At 47.6% G+C, this 18,367-nt stretch overlaps 1 protein-coding gene across 1 annotated transcript in view; it reads right to left on the bottom strand.

The window, feature by feature from the left end:
- Nucleotides 1-18,367, bottom strand: part of LOC147684982 (cryptochrome DASH-like) — a 97,528-nt gene that overhangs the window by 22,754 nt on the left and 56,407 nt on the right. Inside the window, exon 11 of the mRNA XM_086940879.1 lies at nucleotides 10,219-10,376. Within this exon, the coding sequence (XP_086797005.1) occupies nucleotides 10,219-10,376 (158 nt within the window). The remainder of the gene's footprint in view (nucleotides 1-10,218; nucleotides 10,377-18,367) is intronic.

Consider the following 18,367-nt stretch of genomic DNA (forward strand, 5'->3'; position numbering starts at 1 on the left):
ATGGGATAAGGAACTCTGAGCAGGTTGTGCATGACAATTAATACTTGTGCACAAGTTTAAGGTGAGTGAGGAATGCTGTTGCCAGACTCAGTCTGCCATCTGAACAAAGCTAAAACTGTGGCAGATAGGACCCAGACTCTATTGTGTATGGCCTGATACCCTTTTGGGTAGTGACAGTGAATGTGCTTTTCCTTTTGGGGGTAAGTGTAAGACCTGTGGTGTTTTTAGTACACTTTTGGGTTCAGTGTAAGACCTGTGGTGTTTCTACCACATTTTATGTTTGAGCTGGTTTGAATTATAACTTTTGATTAATACATGTTACACTGACTATCGATGCAGCCTTGGGTACATTTTCCTAGTTCCAGATCTAGAGCAAGTTTTTTTTAATGTACTTGTCTAAAAAGCATATTTATCTTTGCCATCCAGTAATAAAGTTGCCACTTTGAGCTGATTTGCCTTAACTGATGTGCTTATCAGCTGTGGGGGTGAAAGGCCTCCTTGAGCCATAAGCTAATTCCGTGGAGAGTAAGATCCTGACACCGGAGGAAGGGAGTGGGGTTATGAGTTTCAAGAGTGATTATGGCCAACTCCATGTTAACTATGGAAGGTGAAGCCCTCAGTGAGTTTGTCTCGTTAGTGTTAGCTTTAGTGTCACCAGTCATCTCCTCTCACCATTGTCACTAAGTGAGAATATATCCCGAATCCCAGCAGTTGTCTGCAGCCAAGCAGAAAGACTTGGTAAGTATAAACAATTAACGCTGCAGTTCCTGCTAAGGTCGGAGTTAAAGTTTTAATATAATTGTTAGATATTTATTCAACAGGTCAATTAGGTTACAGCAGTCTAGATTTTAGAGTTGCTCTTACCCGAGTGTAAGATATTAATATGTTTCCCTCGTCTTAATTGCTGATTTCACTCGCAAGAAAGTATCACTCATAGTCGCCCAAATGTCCCTCATAAATACACGAAAATTATGAAAATGTCACACATTACAATCTGAAACCTTGGTTACTATGAACCACTCAAAGCCACCAGGAAGCACTATTGTCCAAGGTTTCAGCATTCTTCAGGTTGCTGGTCCGACTCCTGAAGCGGCCATCACGGAGGCAGAGAGATTTCGGGAGGGTGGGGGCGCGGAAGCGGGGCGATCACCAGTGATCTGACACCCATATAACACCGTCCGGCACCGGGCATCCAAACAACAGAGCAGTGGGACACAGTGCGTGCGGTAAACTCCCTCTGCATTGGCTCTCCCAGCATCACGTTACAGCTCGCACACAGAGAGCCCAGTTGGAAAGCCCTGGAACTCACCTGCGGCGGGCGGCAGTCGGCAGACAGGGGTGCTAATTAAATGATGGCCCTGGCAGCGGTCACGGTGCCTCTCTAGATCATGGTAGTTACGCGCACTTTAAATTGTGAAAGCCTAGTGCGCATGCGGCATGACTGACCCACCATCCCCACCCCACCCTAAGGTGAATTAACGTGCGCAGACACGGGGGCGGAGGAGACACCTACGTGAACGCGCTGCGCTGCTGCACACCGCCAGTCCCAGTCCGGCACTGATAATTAAATTTAACTAAGGCTTACAATGGAGAAACAAAGAAAGTCATTATGACAGCATGCCGACAGGCGCCCCTCATAGAGCTGAAATAATGTAATACCAGCACTGTTCCACGAGTCATCTGCATCGGTGGATGACCACGCTCCACACGTCAATGGTTGTGCTTTTTGGTCAGGTTGGTGCAACTGCGGAAATGGCGCGAAACAGCGCAGTGGGAGCGCACGTCGCCGTGAGCGTGCACATCGGATCGCCGGAGAAGACACGCCGACCTCCGAGGCTGCCTGCTGCCTACACTGACCCGCTGCAGAGGGAGAGGGACACGCGGAAAGAGCCTGGTGTGTGGGTGGGGGGCAGAGAGGGAGGGTGTGTGTGTGTGTGTGTGTGGCTGTGTGCGTGCGTGATTGTGAGAGGCTGCTGCTGTGAATGTGGAGCAAAAGATGTGCACGGCTTGGGGCTGGGCATGCGCGTCCACGATATGCAATCGGCTCTTGTGCACCTGTTGATCTCCCTTGAGGAGCGACTCCGTGACAATAGGTCGAGAGCTCGACCTAAAAAGTGATACTAAGTGTATAGGTAGCTCACAAAATGCATATTAGGCATGCAAAATAAGGTCCTCGAAAAACAGAGAACAACGCTACAGTGCATCCACACAACATAAACTGAATACCCGCCATAAAGTAAATACTCTACTAGAAAAAATCAAGCGGCAAAAAGAAGCTGTAAGAAAAGGCACCCACTAGGCCGCAAAGTAAAATATGTACCAGATGGCTGGAAACTAAACCTGTCACTGACAGATTCAGATAGAGAAAAGCACCTGGAGCAAGCAGGAACACCATGCCGGGTGTAACCTTGGAAGAGAGAGAAGTACTCCACCCTATGAAGTCAAGGGGAAACAAATTGTCCCCGACAAACCTAGTACAACAACAGAGTTAATACTCAGTACCAGTGTTCCCACTAAAGTGCGCGGCTGGGCGCCCACGCACCTTTAAGGAACAAAGCGCGCAATGTCTCTTGTGAGGCGCGCACACGTTCTCGCCACCGCCGCTTTTAAAACGTGAGCGCGAAAAACTGCAATTTACCAGTTGTCTGAGGCCTTTGTGAAAGTATTCCTGTTAATGACAGCGCCCGTTATGCGCTGCACTTAACAGGAATACTTTCACATCAAATGCCCACAATCAGCCAGCAGCATCTCTCTATTCAGAAAAAAAATGCATCAAGTCCAGAAGCAAGAGGTGTGCTTTACACTTCGTGCTTTTGGACTTGCTTCATTTCGCTTCTGAATAGAGCGCGGCTGGGTGCTGATAGTGGCCCATTGTGAAAATATTGAGGTTAATTGCAGCACATGACAGTGCTGCAATTAACAGGAATCCTTTCACAACGGCCCACAAGCAGCACCTATTCAGAAACAAAATGAAGCAAGTCCAAAAGCACGAAGTTGTAAAGCACGCGTCGTGCTTTTGGACTTGATGCGTGTCTTTTCTGAATTACCAAAAGAAGCGTATTTTGTTTGATTGGTGAAAGTGAGGGTAAGAGCAGTGTGGTTGATGGCAGTGAATAAGATTACCTGAAGGAATGCCCATGCCACTGCTGACAAGTGTCAGTGTGTGGTAAGTGTGAAAAGCCAACACTGTTCGTACCCCTCTGCACTTGCACATTTCATGGTATCTATTGTATGGGTCTGACAAGCAGTTCCCTATTGATATTTAACTAACTGTAGATTCTGAGGTGTCAAGCAGCAAGTACTCTGGATGGTCAATATTCTATTATTTTACCATAAATTAAAACCACTTAACATATTTGATCTCTTTTTAAAATAGCACATGTCTGTTGACTCGATTGAAATGGCCTTAAATAAATACAGGGTACATATCTTGCTTTCAGAGCCATTTGCACTCTATAGTCCAACTGGCTTTCAAGTAATACCCTAGGTATTACAAGTTTTGTCTAGACGGGTTGCATTGCTATCTCTCCCATGGCCTGATTTTGAGTGAGTTGGTAAGTTCCGACTTGTGTGAAAACCACTGTTTTGCACAGGTCGGAATTACCAGTTTGGCTGTATTTAACGCATCCAATATTTACCGGATGCGATAAATGCCTCAGCTGTCATTACATTTTGCCAGGTTAAGTCTGCTGAAATTTAACAGGGGAAATTGTACGGTATTTACTAAACGATGCCTGTTATTCCCCACAAACGTGTGATAGCTGTTATTTATTGCACATGATAAATGATGTACACCATGTTATAGGTATTTATTATGTCTGATAAATAACACCAAAACTCGTAATCAGGGCATTGGTCTTTTTACCGGAACAGGGGTGGTAGATAGCCAGTAATGGCTTCAGTACTTGGTGCAAAAGCAGGCCTTTGCGAGCTTGCGTCAATGGTAATTCCGTCAAAGTTTCATAGAGGTGACAAGCGTCATAATTTCATGAAGTTATCACCTTCGCACCACTTCTCACGTGAGTGAAAATTACTATCAAAATTATGGGAGAATATTGCTTGAGATCAGAAGCATATAATCACTGCAGTGAATTATGTAAAACGTTTCCCCTTGAAAATCCTCGTCGCCAGCAGAAGCAACCACACAGTATTCAAAACAGAAAATTGTACGCAAGCCACAAGAAGGGCACTCACATAGTGATTTATTTATTTATTTATTTATTTATTGCCATTTGTAAAGCGCGACTACATGGTTTATCAGCAATGTGCTAAAATGAAATATTTATTGAGATGTTTCCAACCTTCTATTTACTCTACGTGCGTCAGGGGACACCCAGACTCTTTCTCAATAGGAATGTCATATCATTCAATATTTAGGGCCCGGGTTAGAATCTGGCTGATGGTTAAACCGTGGGGGATATCCTGTCTGGCATTATTTATAAGGTTCGCTGTTTTCCGTTTTTATTGATTTTTACAGATAAATACTTGCAGAAAACAGTGTTTTTGTTGCCTATATTTCTTTTTAAAGCACAAAAAAATTCTAAATTGGGGTTCTTTTAAACAACTCTCTTTGCTGTCATTCATGAGTTCTAGGCCAGCAGCTGAACAGAGCCTCAGGAATAAAAAAACGGAGTAAGATTTCCTAAATAGTACCATATTTCTACATATATTTATAGTTTAATGCTAATATGTTTATGCTGGTGCTTTATTATGTTATATTTGGCGGTCGTTTCCATCGGCGCCACGTCCAACGCCATAACCGAAGCCGAAAGATGCAGAGAAGGTGACGACTCGACATCGGAAGGAGCATTAAGAGACATTGACAGCATCACTATGGAGCTGGCAGACAAGAGCCTGACGCTGACATCTGAGTCAGCAGACCAGTAGCAGGAGTCGAAGGTGGTAGCCTTGACGAGCTGTGCACTGGCATTGCTACGGTTCAAAAACTGGAAGTTAACCTGAAGCAGAGGGAGAACCTGCCGGAAGGAACACAGGCACGGCCTCATGCACACCTGTGTGGCCCAAGGGCGCTCCAGAGTAAGGTGATATCTCAAAAATAGAATGAACAGCTTGATAATATTTTCTCATCTGGGTCAAAGCCGGCCTGGACCCAGGATAGGTGGGGAGGTGCAGAGCAGACTTATGCCCGACACTTCAACAGAAGAGCGGAGACCAGCGGTAGGAGACGAAGGTTGAAGGCGCAGCAACTTCCACCGCCTTTGCCGAGACTTACCTCTGGATGTTGAAGGAGAATGACATCTGTGGGAGTGGCTCCTAGAGTGGAAACAAGGTCGGTGTGTAGAGTACATAGGGGACCGAGGTCGATGAGAAGGCTTCGATGACTGTGACATCCAAGCAAGGAGCTTCATGCGACGTTCTGTATGCACCTTCAGTCGGAGCTGACGACAAGAGTCACACTCGTAGGAGTAATGGTGCTCACTCAGACACCACATGCAAACCGAGTGAGGGACCCTGGTGGACATTTGTTGCCTACAGGACTCACAAGGCTTAAAACCCTAAGACCTTGAAAAAGGGTAGAAAATGTCACACTGCCCAATCGACAAAAAGACATCAAGTAGGCTGAAAAACAGGCAGAGGAACAGCAGTTCGGATCCGGCTAGATAGTGCGGAAAAGAAGGAACTGACATCAGCGCATCGACGAGGGAATATATGGACTCCGATGATGTCACATTTGGAAGGCGACATCGCAACAGAGTCGCTCGACACACTCTACTGACGTGCAGAAGTACTGCTTTAAAAGTTAATGGATCCAGTCTTATGCTTGGGGAGGATTATAAGATAAGGAATCTGCGGCTAGATGTCTCTATCAGATATCCATGTTTTCGATCCTGCTGGAGAGCATTGAGCACTTGAATGTAAAACTTTACTGTTTGACTTCAAGCATACATTTGAAAGAGGCAGAATTGGGCTCTGTGGACACACTCACCAGAGAAGGAAAGTGAAATCTTGATTGGTTTGAGTATTTTCATCATCCACTCTGATAAAATGTTCCAAACTGTGGCCATTGGCCCTTTCTGTAATTCCAGAAAAATCAAACTTAATTGCAATGCAAGTTTCATTCTGTGTCTTTGACCTACAGAAACAGGAGGAATTTTGCAGTCAGTTTCTGTGCGCTTGCTTTTAAGTACACAATATCCCCAGGCCTATCCAGGATCTGTTCCGTCGCTCAACCACTCTCTGAAACTTCCTAAAATCGGATCATGACGCATAATATTCTGCACCATTCGCAGTCGGGTTTCCAATCTAACATGAGCACTGAGACAGCTCTGCTAGAAGTCACGAATGCCATCAAGGAAACCTTGGACTCCGGGGGCAAAGCGATGCTGGTGATGTTGGATCTCTCGGCGGCCTTTGACACCGTCCCCCATGGCCGTCTCCTTTTAAGACTCCGGGAGATTGGTCTGAGGGGGTCGGTGTATAGTTGGTTTGAGTCTTTTCTAGCTGACAGCCAACAAACGGTCTGGGCCCCCCCCGTTCTCTGCTACGGTGCCGCCACTGGAGGTGGGAGTTCCCCAGGGCTCAATTTTGAGCCCATTGCTTTTCAACATTTATATGGCCCCTTTGGCGGGACTGGCGCCATGGAGCTCAGATCGTATCGTACGCTGACGACACCCAGCTCCTTTTCTCGTGTGACAGGGGCTCCGACTTTGATGGTGAGATCATCAGAGGCTGTATTCGACTGGTTTCAGCGAAACAGCCTCAAGTGTAACTCCGATAAATCTGAGGTGCTGCTCTTCGGGTGCCCTCTGGACCCGAGGTGGAAGTCATGGTGGCCGGCGGCCATGTTTCCCCCCTCCAGCAACTCGGCGGTCGCCAAAAATCTTGGAGTGCAGGTTGACAATGGCCTCTCTCTGAAACCTCAGGTTCTGGGCCTAGTGGGCAAATGTTTTGGTCTCCTAAAGATGATCAGGAAATTCCTGCCCCTACTCACGCTGGACCACAGAAGAGTCACTGTGCAGGCACTGATAGACTCTCGCCTGGACTACGCCAATGTGCAGTATCTTGGCCTCCCGGAATTCCTCCTTAGGCGCCTGCAAATTGTCCAAAACTCTGCCGCGCGTGCCATCTTCGGCCTTAATCGGAGAGCCAGTGCCAGCGATCTTCTCAATACCCTCCACTGGCTTCCAATTAGAAAGCGCATTGTCTTTAAAGCGCTTACTTTGGCCTTTAAGGCACTTCATGGCACAGGTGCTTTGTACATCCGGAAACGGATGTTGTTCTACCAGCCATCTAGGTCACTCAGGTCATCTACTTTGGCCTCAGCAGTTGTACCAGCGATTCGGCGTGCCCGGTGTGGCGGCCGCTCTTTCAAGCATCTGGCACCACAGTTGTGGAACGCTCTGCCTCTGTCTCTCAGGACAAATGGCAATCTTTTAGCATTTAGGAAGGACCTTAAATCCTGGCTCCTTGTTCAGTAGGTGCTCTGTTCTGTTCCCCACCCATCTGTACCGCCGAGGGTTTTAAGCGCCGGGACACTCCACGGAGTAGCTGAGCGCTATACAAATCTCTCCGTAACATAACATAACATCAAAATATTTTTTACTGCTCATGGTAGGAATTTTGAATTCCTGTGGTAGTCTTGAACGTTTCATAACTGTCAACAGTAGTATGTTGCCAGAATATCATGGGCTAAATATTTTGTGAGATAAATAGTGTCTTAAATATGGTTTACAGAAATATTACCTCATTGGAGTTAATAATAGAAAATCTACAACCAACGGAGCAATATTTTTATAATTTAATTGGGCCACAATATTTATTTCAGACAATATTTGTGTGACTGATATTCTGACACACAAACCCTTGATACTTGCATCTCAAAAATGTCTCTGTAGCACTAAAAGAGGGGGCAATTTGTAGTACATTCCACCAAATACAAATGAAATATCTTCACAGGCTATATTTGACCCCCGAAAAATTGCGCCGCTTTCTGCATAGTTCACATCCAAAATGCCTCAGATGTCTGATGGGGACGGCTAACTTTATACATACCATTTGGTCTTGTGAATGCATCAGGCCTTTAGGAATTAGGGGCTAGATGTAGGTATCCAAATACCGATCGGTAGCGGCCAAAAATACTGATTTTAGGCCTTTACCGACCGGTATTTGGATACTGAGATGTAGGGCATCTTAAAATACAGATTCAGTCATTTTACCGAATAGGTAATTTTACCGAATCGGTAATTTTACCGAATTGGTAAAATTACTGATTCGGTAAAATTACCGAATCTGTATTTTGTAATGTAGGTAGCACTGTAAACAGTGCTACAGGGCTTTAAGGATTCGTTATTTACCACCAACTATTAGTTGGTGGTAAATAACGAATTCCTATGTAAATGCAAATATGTGCATTTACACCTGTGCCATGTGGCACACATACATGCCACATGGCACACAAGCACTAATCAGGGGTGCAACAGGGTGTCAAAGTGACACCCTACCACCCTTGAATTTTTCGGTATTTACCGAATCGGTAATTACCGATTCGGTAATTGACATTCATTCCGATGGGCCGACAGGCCCATAGGAATCAATGGCAAATACAGAATCGGTAAATACCGATTCGTTAAATACCGAATCCTACGGATTCGGTATTTTTTACCAAATTATTACCTACATTGTATTTACAGATTCATAATACCGAATCGGTAAAATTCGGTATTTATGATTCGGTAAATCCAAATTACCTACATCTAGACCCATATTTCTAACATATTCCAGCGGCAGCCCCCTCCCCCCCAAATTAGAGCAGAGGAGGGTCACCCCCCTGCTGCCAGTGCAGCAAAAGTGAACAATAAATCGGGAATAAATGAAATTAGTGTTTTTTTCATTGTTTCTAGCCTGGGCAGTGTTTGGGTGTGGGGCACTGCTGCTGACTGGCAGCAGGGGGTGTGGTGCTCACTCCACTAGTTTACATTGCGCAAGGCACTTTAGCCGGCCATCTTACTGTGGACAGCCTGACTTGCTCAGAGTAAACCTCTCCACCTAGCTGTCTCAGACAGCTGGGTGAAGTGCAGGCACAGGCCTGCTGGAGCGTTGAGGCAACCCGCTCCACCAAATCCTGGCGCTGCTCTCATGCTGCTCATCTACTACATGAGAGCAGCATCGGGATTTGCAGAAGGGGGTTGCATGAGCCTCCACAAGGTGCAGTTACACTGATGACAGAAGAAAGAAGAATACACGGACGGAGGCGAGGAAACACGGGTAAGTACTTTTTTTTAATTACCTTTTTGGCCCCCACCGGGTTTGTCTCTTGGCCCCCTGTACGGACCTCCAGTGTTGAGGGTCACCACCCGCCGCTGGTATATTCTGCAAGGTATTTGGCAGCTCAATTAAACTAAATCCTAAAATGTAATTGTTGAATGTCCATAAAGACGAGGGATTTTCACGAGCAGAAACGACTTTCCTCAGACTTGGTTTGGCACTGGGGAAAAGAGACCTTGAATTAGAGGAAATCAGCCCTCACTAGTATAGTTAGATGGAAAAGGGGTTTGGATACCTATTGTTTACTGGAGCTCCCAAAATATGAAGCTCAGGGTGGTCCTCAAAAGCACCACAGGATTTAGGAGAAATTGAAAATTTACACAGAAGAGGAGAGGAACATTGAATACCCAAGACTCTTACTATATGTGGAAAATGGCAATTGTATCTGAACAAATTGGTCTTAACATATGTACTGCTGATGGGTGTCAGCGAAGGGTTAACTGTACTGTTAACACAATATATGGGTAACTTTGCTGCATGGTGTACTTTGATTCTCAATTTGTTGGTGCATTGTTTTATGAAAACAACTGAAGCTCTAAGAAGAGATGTAAAAAATGTCTTTGTGAAAACTCATTGTAGTAAACAAATGACTCAGGCCTACATCCACTGATGTCAGTCCAATGCTACAAAAGATAGAATACAGTAAACTGAAACAAGATCACAGGTGGTTGGGTGTAATATGAATGATGTTGCGGGTGAGGTCCCATGCATTGAGAAATTCTAACAGGAAGGGACACCTTAAAAAATATGTAGATCTTCAGTTCTGCAGAAATATCAGGCAGTCATGTCATTTCACTTTATATAGAGACATATGGTGGAGAAGTCTTTAAGATAGGTTTGCATAGACTTTTATGTTTTGTTGGTATACCAAATATGTGTCCAAAAACAGTCTGAGAGGTTGCAGAAAGAAAAAGACTCAAGTTGCCCTCTTACCAGCAGGTATTCAAACCATTCTGCTCCCATTCTCCAATCCAACCCCAGATCTTTGGTGAGGAAGCTGGCAACGTTCTGTCGTCCTCGGTTGGACATGAAACCTGTCATAGCCAGCTCTCGCATATTGGCATCAACAAATGGTACACCAGTCCGACCCTCTAGAAAAAGTTGTGACAAGGACTTAAGTAAATGGGAGATAACAGAGTTCTAGTGACAAACAAAAAAATACTCCACCATTTCCATTTTACACATTCAAATTAAAAAAAACATTCTACTTCTTTATTAGAAAGAGTGTGAGTATTTTCCATATTAAAAAAAAATCTCCAACACCAAATAGCTAAATAATAGAATTGATGCTACCAACAGGAATATTGAGTTGTCATCCTCAACAGTACTTTCACATTCAAAACTTAAGATTATGTCAGCAGTTTCTAAAGGACATCAGTGGTCACTATGCACCTAAACTCATGCATCCATTGTTATTCAGACTGAAGAGAAGAATATTTCTTTACAAACAAATGGTATATTATTTTACGATTAGTGAAAATCCGAACAAGTTTGATATTCTGTTGTCTGCTTCCTGGGTATTCATGTTACCCAACATGTTTTTTTATACTATTTATCTGAAGGTCATTTCCATTGCAGAAAATATTACATTTCTCCAGCTGAACCTGTACTACCTAGGTGTGTTTGCAAAATTAAGGGGAAATTATTGAAATAATAATAACAGTTTAACCGTAGGGAGGCATGCTCCCACTAAAATAAGTGAAGCAGGCAGATCACTAAGAAATGGTAAACAAAAATGGAGCCAGTATACAACACTGAGGTTGCTGAAGAAGATAACAGATGGTGCCACTAGGTACACACTGCTTCATAATGCTGGAAAAGAGGTGTACCAGATTTTACAGATGCTGCAGAACACATAGCCAGGTAGAATATTTACAGTGACAGCAAGGTCACGATTATTGTGAAGATACTGATGACTTCAACACACGATTGTGAGTGATGTTGAGTACATCAAGGTATCACATTTTTATGAGGAACTGGGAGCATCAATCATTTAAATCTTTCACTCCTCAAGTCCATCAAACTCCTGGTTCAACCACTTGGTTTAGAATCAGACAAACCTCAATGTTTGTGGCAAGTACCAGCTGAGCCTCTTCGGTCTCTGCTGGTGAAAAGCTTTGAACAACGGCTCGACTGACATTTAAGTTGTCGGTAAAAATGCCTCTGACTATCCCTCATATTTGCCTCCCTGACCCAATGCTACAACGTATAACAACAAATATATGTGTACAGCCTTCCCACTGAAGGGCATCCTGGCTATGATACATTTACATGACCTGACCTGGTCAGAGCCGGTCGCTCAACCCGCCGCGTGGCCCACCTGCGTGTGCCCAGTCCCCGTTTGCCGCCGCCACTGCCGGTAACTACTACCTGGATCGTCTTTTGTTGCATTTTGCCGCATTTTACTGTATTGTGCCAGTATTCTGTTTTGTGCCAGTACTCCGTTTCTCCCGCTGCTGTGCCCTGATTTCTCTGTTGTGCCCCTGACCTTTGTCCGCTCCTTCGCAGCTTTCCTCCCGTTGTTGTGCCCCTGACTGTTTGCCTGCCCCCTGTGTGCCACTGTTGTGCCCCTGTTTGGTTTCTTCTCTCCGTTCCTCCGCTGACCCACCCCGCTCCCCGCCGCTGCTCCCCCGCGGCCCCACCCCTCTCCTTCAGCCTCACCTCGCATCGCTCCCCTCCCCACTCGCCACCCCGCTCCCGCCTCCCAGCTGCTCCTCCCTTGCTCCGCCTCCTCCACTCTCCATTTATGGCAGAGTCCGCGCGTGCGCCGAAGGCGCGCCAAAGGTAAGCCCGTCTGCGCCTGGACCGCACCCAGCGCCAGACCCCCTGGCTCTCGCAGATGCCATCCCACCCGCAGGACGTACGACGCCGCCACCCTCAGCGCACTCAACACCGGACGCCTCCTGGGCTGCCACCAAGCCATCCCAGGACGCACCCACGGACCCTTCACCTGCCAATCCTGGTTCGCCTGCATCCGGACCTGCAACCCACCCGCACCCGCCAAGCCAAGCACCATCAGCAATCACCTGAAGTGCATCCTGCTCAACACCCGCTCCGTCCACAGACACGCCGTGGAACTATGGAAACTGCTCGACACCACATCTCCGGACGTCGCCTTCCTCACGGAGACCTGGATGAATGCCTCCTTGGCACCCGACATCGCCATAGCCATCCCAGACGGCTACAAGATCATCCAGAGGGACCGCGTCAACCAGACCGGAGGAGGCATCGCCATCGTCCACAAGAACACCATCCGGATCACGACCAACTCCGACGTCACCCCCACAGCTGCCGAACATCTCCATTTCCAGATACACATGGACCCGAAGACCACACTCAGAGGTACCCTCATCTACAGACCCCCAGGACCCGCACACAATTCAGCGAAGACATCGCCGACTTCATCAGCCCACACGCCCTCCCCTCCGCTGACTACATCCTCCTAGGGGACCTCAACTTCCACCTGGAGAACAACAACGACAACAACACCACCACCCTTCTGGACAACCTCGCCAACCTCTGACTCAAGCAACTGGTGAACACCCCCACCCACTACGCTGGACACACGCTTGACCCAATCTTCTCCTCCAGCAAGCACATCTCCTTCAGCCATTCCACCGGACTAAACTGGACAGACCACAGCTGTGTCCACTTCAGCTTCAGAAAGACCACAAGTCACCACCTCCCGCAACAGGTTCCCCGCAGGAACTGGAACAAGATCACCACCGAGCAGCTCACCGCATCACTGAATCAGAACCCTCCCATCAGATGAACGGACCCCAACCAAGCAGCCCTCAACCTCGCACAGTGGATCACCAACTGCGCCGACGACCTCGCACATATGAAAACCCATCCCAGCAGGCCCGGAAGCAAGAAAGCCCCATGGTTCAACGACGACCTCAAAAACTCCAAGAAGAACTGCCGCACCCTCGAGAATGCCTGGCGAAAGAACCCGACCACAGACAACATGACCGCCCTCAAGCACGCCACCCGCAAACACCACCAGCTGATCCACACCATCAAGAAGACAGCATTCAAGGACGTCTAGACAACAACGCACACAACAGCAAGGAGCTCTTCAGCATCGTCAAAGAGCTCTCCAACCCCAGTGCCGGAAACAACGACATCACTCCCTCACAAGACCTCTGCGACTCACTCGTCACGTTCTTCCACAGCAAGATCGCAGACATACACAACAGCTTCGGCGAACAGACCACGCACCTCACCACAGAACCGACACCCCCCACCACCACCCTCCGCGACTGGACCCCGGTCAGCACTGAAGACACCACCCGTACGATGAACACCATCCACTCCGGATCACCAACCGACCCATGCCCCCACCACGTCTTCAACAAGGCCGACTCCGTCATCGCACCCCAACTCCGGGACATCATCAACTGCTCCTTCAACACCGCCGCCTTGCCGGAGAGCTGGAAACATGCCGAACTCAGCGCCCTTCTGAAGAAACCATCAGCAGACCCCACCGACCTCAAGAACTACCGCCCCATCTCGCTCCTCCCGTTTCCTGCCAAAGTCATCGAGAAGACCGTCAACAAACAGCTGGCCGCCTTCCTCGAGACGAACGTATCCCTCGACCACTCACAGTCCGGCTTCCGAGCCAATCACAGCACGGAGACCGCCCTCATCGCAGCCACCGACGACATCCGAACCCTGCTCGACAACGGGGAAACAGCGGTCCTCATCCTCCTGGACCTCTCCGCAGCGTTCGATACGGTCTGCCACTGCACCCTAGTACAACGCCTCAGCAACGTCGGAATCCAAGAGAAGGCACTGGAGTGGATCATTTCGTTCCTCGCCGGAAGAACCCAGAGAGTCCGCCTCCCCCCGTTCAGATCAGAGGCCACCAAAGTCATCTGCGGCGTACCACAAGGTTCATCACTCAGCCCCACCCTCTTCAACGTGTACATGAGCCCGCTCGCAGCCATCGCACGCCAACACAGCCTCAACATCATCTCCTACGCCGACGACACCCAGCTGATTCTCTCCCTCACCAACGACCCCGCCACCGCCAGAACCAACCTGCACGAAGGGATGAAAGAAGTAGCAGAGTGGATGAAGAACAGCCGTCTGAAACTGAACTCAGACAAGACGGAAGTCCTCATCCTTGGACCATCACCATCTGCCTGGGACAACTCCTGGTGGCCCCCGGCCCTAGGCAGCGCACCCAAACCAACGGATCACGCACGCAACCTGGGCTTCATTCTGGACTCCTCCCTGTCGATGACCAGACAAGTCAACGCCGTCTCGTCCTCGTGTTTCAACATCCTACGCATGCTCCGAAAGATCTTCCATTGGATCCCCACCGAAACCAGGAAGACGGTCACCCAGGCACTTGTCACCAGCCGGCTGGACTACGGAAACACCCTCTACACCGGAACCACCGCCAAACTGCAGAAAAGACTCCAACGCATCCAGAACGCCTCCGCACGACTCATCCTGGACATCCCCCGCCACAGCCACATCTCCGGACACCTGAAAGACCTGCACTGGCTCCCCGTCAGCAAAAGAATCACTTTCCGCCTCCTCACCCACGCACACAAAGCCCTCCACGACCTAGGCCCCAGGTACCTCAATGACCGCCTGACCTTCTACACTCCCACCCGCCAACTACGATCGACCAGCCACGCTCTCGCCGCTGTGCCACACATCCGAAAAGCCACCATGGGAGGAAGATCCTTCTCCTACCTGGCAGCCAAGACCTGGAACTCCCTCCCCATCCATCTCCGTCTTACTCAAGACCACCTCTCCTTCAGGAAGCAACTCAAGACCTGGCTATTCGAGCAATAATGGACCCCCCCCCCCCCCCCCCCCCAAAGCGCCTTGAGACCCTCTGGGTGAGTAGTGCGCTATACAAATTTCTTAATTGATTGATTGTAGACTCCTATTTTACATGGGTATGCTTCCCTATTCATCCTGCTATTATACTTTCTGCATTATTGGAACTATACTAAGTTTTCCTCGTAGCCAGGACCAACACCTGAAAGACGGGAAATAAAACTAGAACTTCAGCGTTGCCAGGTACAATGCTAAGATGAGAATTAATTGTTAGTGAAGGCATGCTCCTACAAAAGGAACAAGGATGGGCAAAGACAAAAGGTCTCTACTTTGGGACCCACTGCCTTTGCCAATGGTTTTAGCCATGTTGTACAGCATCCCTGATGTTGTATGCCTTGGCTAAAAAGGACAGACAAAAAGCCTATGATGTGGCTAGCTGTGTCATGTTGTAGTTATGCACAACAAGCATGCACATGCCTACAAAATGATGTGAGCACCTTTTTTTAACCGGTCTGAGTTGGATTGGTAAACTAAAAGAAAACAAAGTAGCGCAAATGGATGGTGGCAGCAACACGGAGGGCAGGGATAAACAACATGGGGGGTAGGTGAAGGGGAAGCAAACACAGAGGGTGCGGGTGAGAGGAAGCAGCATAAAGGGCAGGGGTAAGTGTAGCAACAAGGGAGGGGCAGCAGTCCGAGGAAGCAAACAGAGAGAGCAAAGTGGAGCAGGGGAAATCAAACTGACAAGAAAGAAGCATGGAGCGGGGTTCAGGACAGGAAATGGACACGAGAGCACCATAGAGCTGTTGGGGTGAAGCACATGGGAGAGAAGGCAAAGCTGGCGGTGGCAAAAGCAGCAGAAAAGGGGCAGAGAGAAGTACACAGGCAGAGAAAGAGCAACATATTTGCGCAGAGGAGGAGAAGTACACACGGGACACAGCTGGAAAACACATGCACTCTGTGAAGTACTTAACCCCTTGCATGCTGGTGACTGCTCCCGTCCGTCATGGCACACAGTGCTCGTGTGCTGATGACGGCCGGGAGCCATCACGACCAGGCCCGCGATCGGAATGTGCCGCACAGAAGCGGAATTCCGACCGCAGGCAAGGGGTTCAAAAAGAAAACAATAACACCTGAAAAACAAGCATTGGCATAGCCAATAGGTCTCTTCTTTGGGACCTTATAAGAAATTATTAAAGAGATGTCCTTGCCTGTACTTACAGGTGTTGTTTAAGTGTTAACACATTCAGTAATGCGTACTTAATCTTAGTTCAGCTCAGACGGAGTCAACAGAAGGAGCACACACTCAAAGTGTTAACCCTTTATCTAATTGACTTAACACCACCGTGTCAATCTACTGAAAGGTTATATGGAACAACTAACAAAATAACAATTGTGGAAACGTAATAGGCTTCAAACAATAAACTACCTGATGGAAGCTAGCTTCAGTCTACAACATGCATGCTAAATAAAATATTACTGGCTTCTGGATAATTGGGAAAAAAGACATTCCATGTGTGAACCTGCAGTTCCATAATACCCAGCACGTGTGTACCATTATCTTTACTGTTGATTGACAGAGAATAAGCAATGGTCGTATTGCAAAATAAAATGCTGGCTGCCCCACCGGTCCACACCTGGATGCTCCCTTCCTCAATGGACCATTTGATTAAACTGCTAAAGCGTGGTTGCTGAAAGCTGACTAAAGTGCGCTGTATTAGCACCTAGAAACTGGCTACGGTAAGAGTCTCTTACAAATACACTTTTCAATCACAGTAGCGTGCTGGGGATGTGAGTGCTGGTTGCTGGAAAGAGGAGAGCTCTTTGGTGGTGGGGGTGGTACCTGTGTGACTGGAAGTAAAGGCAGAGATTTAAGACAATCCTGGGGTGAAGAGAATAATAGAATATATGAGGGACGATGAGCAGCAGTGTTTATATGAAGCCTTTATGGAACGCGTCACATAACAAGGCCTGAAGCAGTGCTAAATGAAACTATGACACAGAGGAGGCTAGGGTGAAAAGTGGGAGAGGTGAAGAAAAGAATTGTAACGATTAAAAGGGGTCTCCTGTAAAAGAATAAAAGGTGTGGTTCGCAAGTTCTTATAGCAGAGTGGGCCTGACATTAAGAGGCGGGAACAGTAGTGCGTGTGCAGGAGAGGTGATAGCGCCCTCTGTTCGGAGCTCTTTGGGGAGAAGAGCTCACAAAATCCACTTTTGCATCAAATACAACAAACAGCTATTTTAAGATGGACTTCGGCATAAAAGTTAGTAGTGTGAAGTGGGATGCCACCTTGTTCTAGGTGACAGGAAGAGGATCCTTGTCTCGCTCTTCGTGACAGGAGGTTGGGTGCCACCTTAATCTCAGCAATCCTTGGCCAGCAGCGCCAGATCCGTAGCCAGACTATCAGGCTACCCCGCTCCTGTCACTCACAGTGGGTCTCCAGGGAAACAAGAGTGATAGATGGAGAAGAGGTTGCAGGATGCGGGAGGTGGGAGTGAAGGCTGGAGATGAGAAGTGTACCATTCCGGGCTGCAAGCAGCAACTGGCACCGAAGCACTGTATTGCTTTGCAAATAGAAAATAAAAACAAGAGGTGTTCATAGAAGGCATTGTGTGAGGTGGTGGCTCTGCAATGCCGTTGGCGTGATGGAGTGAAAGCGCTGGAGCTTCCTCTGGACTTCCGATCTAACCCTTGTGGTTACGAGCAACACAAACGAGGAATGCAGCTGCAGTGTCCCGCCAGTGATGCACGCGCTCTCGTGTTCCTCGTAACCGCAAGCCTTAAGCCGGAAGTCTAGAGCCATTCCAAGAGGTTGTTTTACCTAGAGCAGCACATGCGCGATGCGCTAGGCTCGACCTAAAAAGGAGATGACCGGACAGCGAGTTGCGCATGATGATGGCATATACATGTTTCTCCCCAGAGTATTTGCTAAAAGCAGTGTATGTTTTTTATGCAATTTATGACTATTACGACTGTAATACGACTGCTAAATATATATACACCCCCACACGCACGCACATACACACACATATATTTGTTTATAGACGTAGTGGATTCAAAAGTTTGTACGTCATTGTTTATCTTTGCTGAAGTCTGTTAGGTAGATTGACATTTCTTGCTGCGTGTTATAAATATGTTCTTGTTTCATCATAAAATGTAAAGTAATTAATACTATTGTAAAGGGAGTCCTCATCAATGGAGAAGATCGGTTCTTGGGATGCACTGGTTGAAATGGAGCTACTGGGTGATTTACCGCTTTAGGGAGCTGTGCAGAAACATTCC

This window comes from Lissotriton vulgaris, chromosome 10 (genome assembly GCF_964263255.1).
Source record: "Lissotriton vulgaris chromosome 10, aLisVul1.2, whole genome shotgun sequence".
Taxonomy (NCBI): domain Eukaryota; kingdom Metazoa; phylum Chordata; class Amphibia; order Caudata; family Salamandridae; genus Lissotriton; species Lissotriton vulgaris.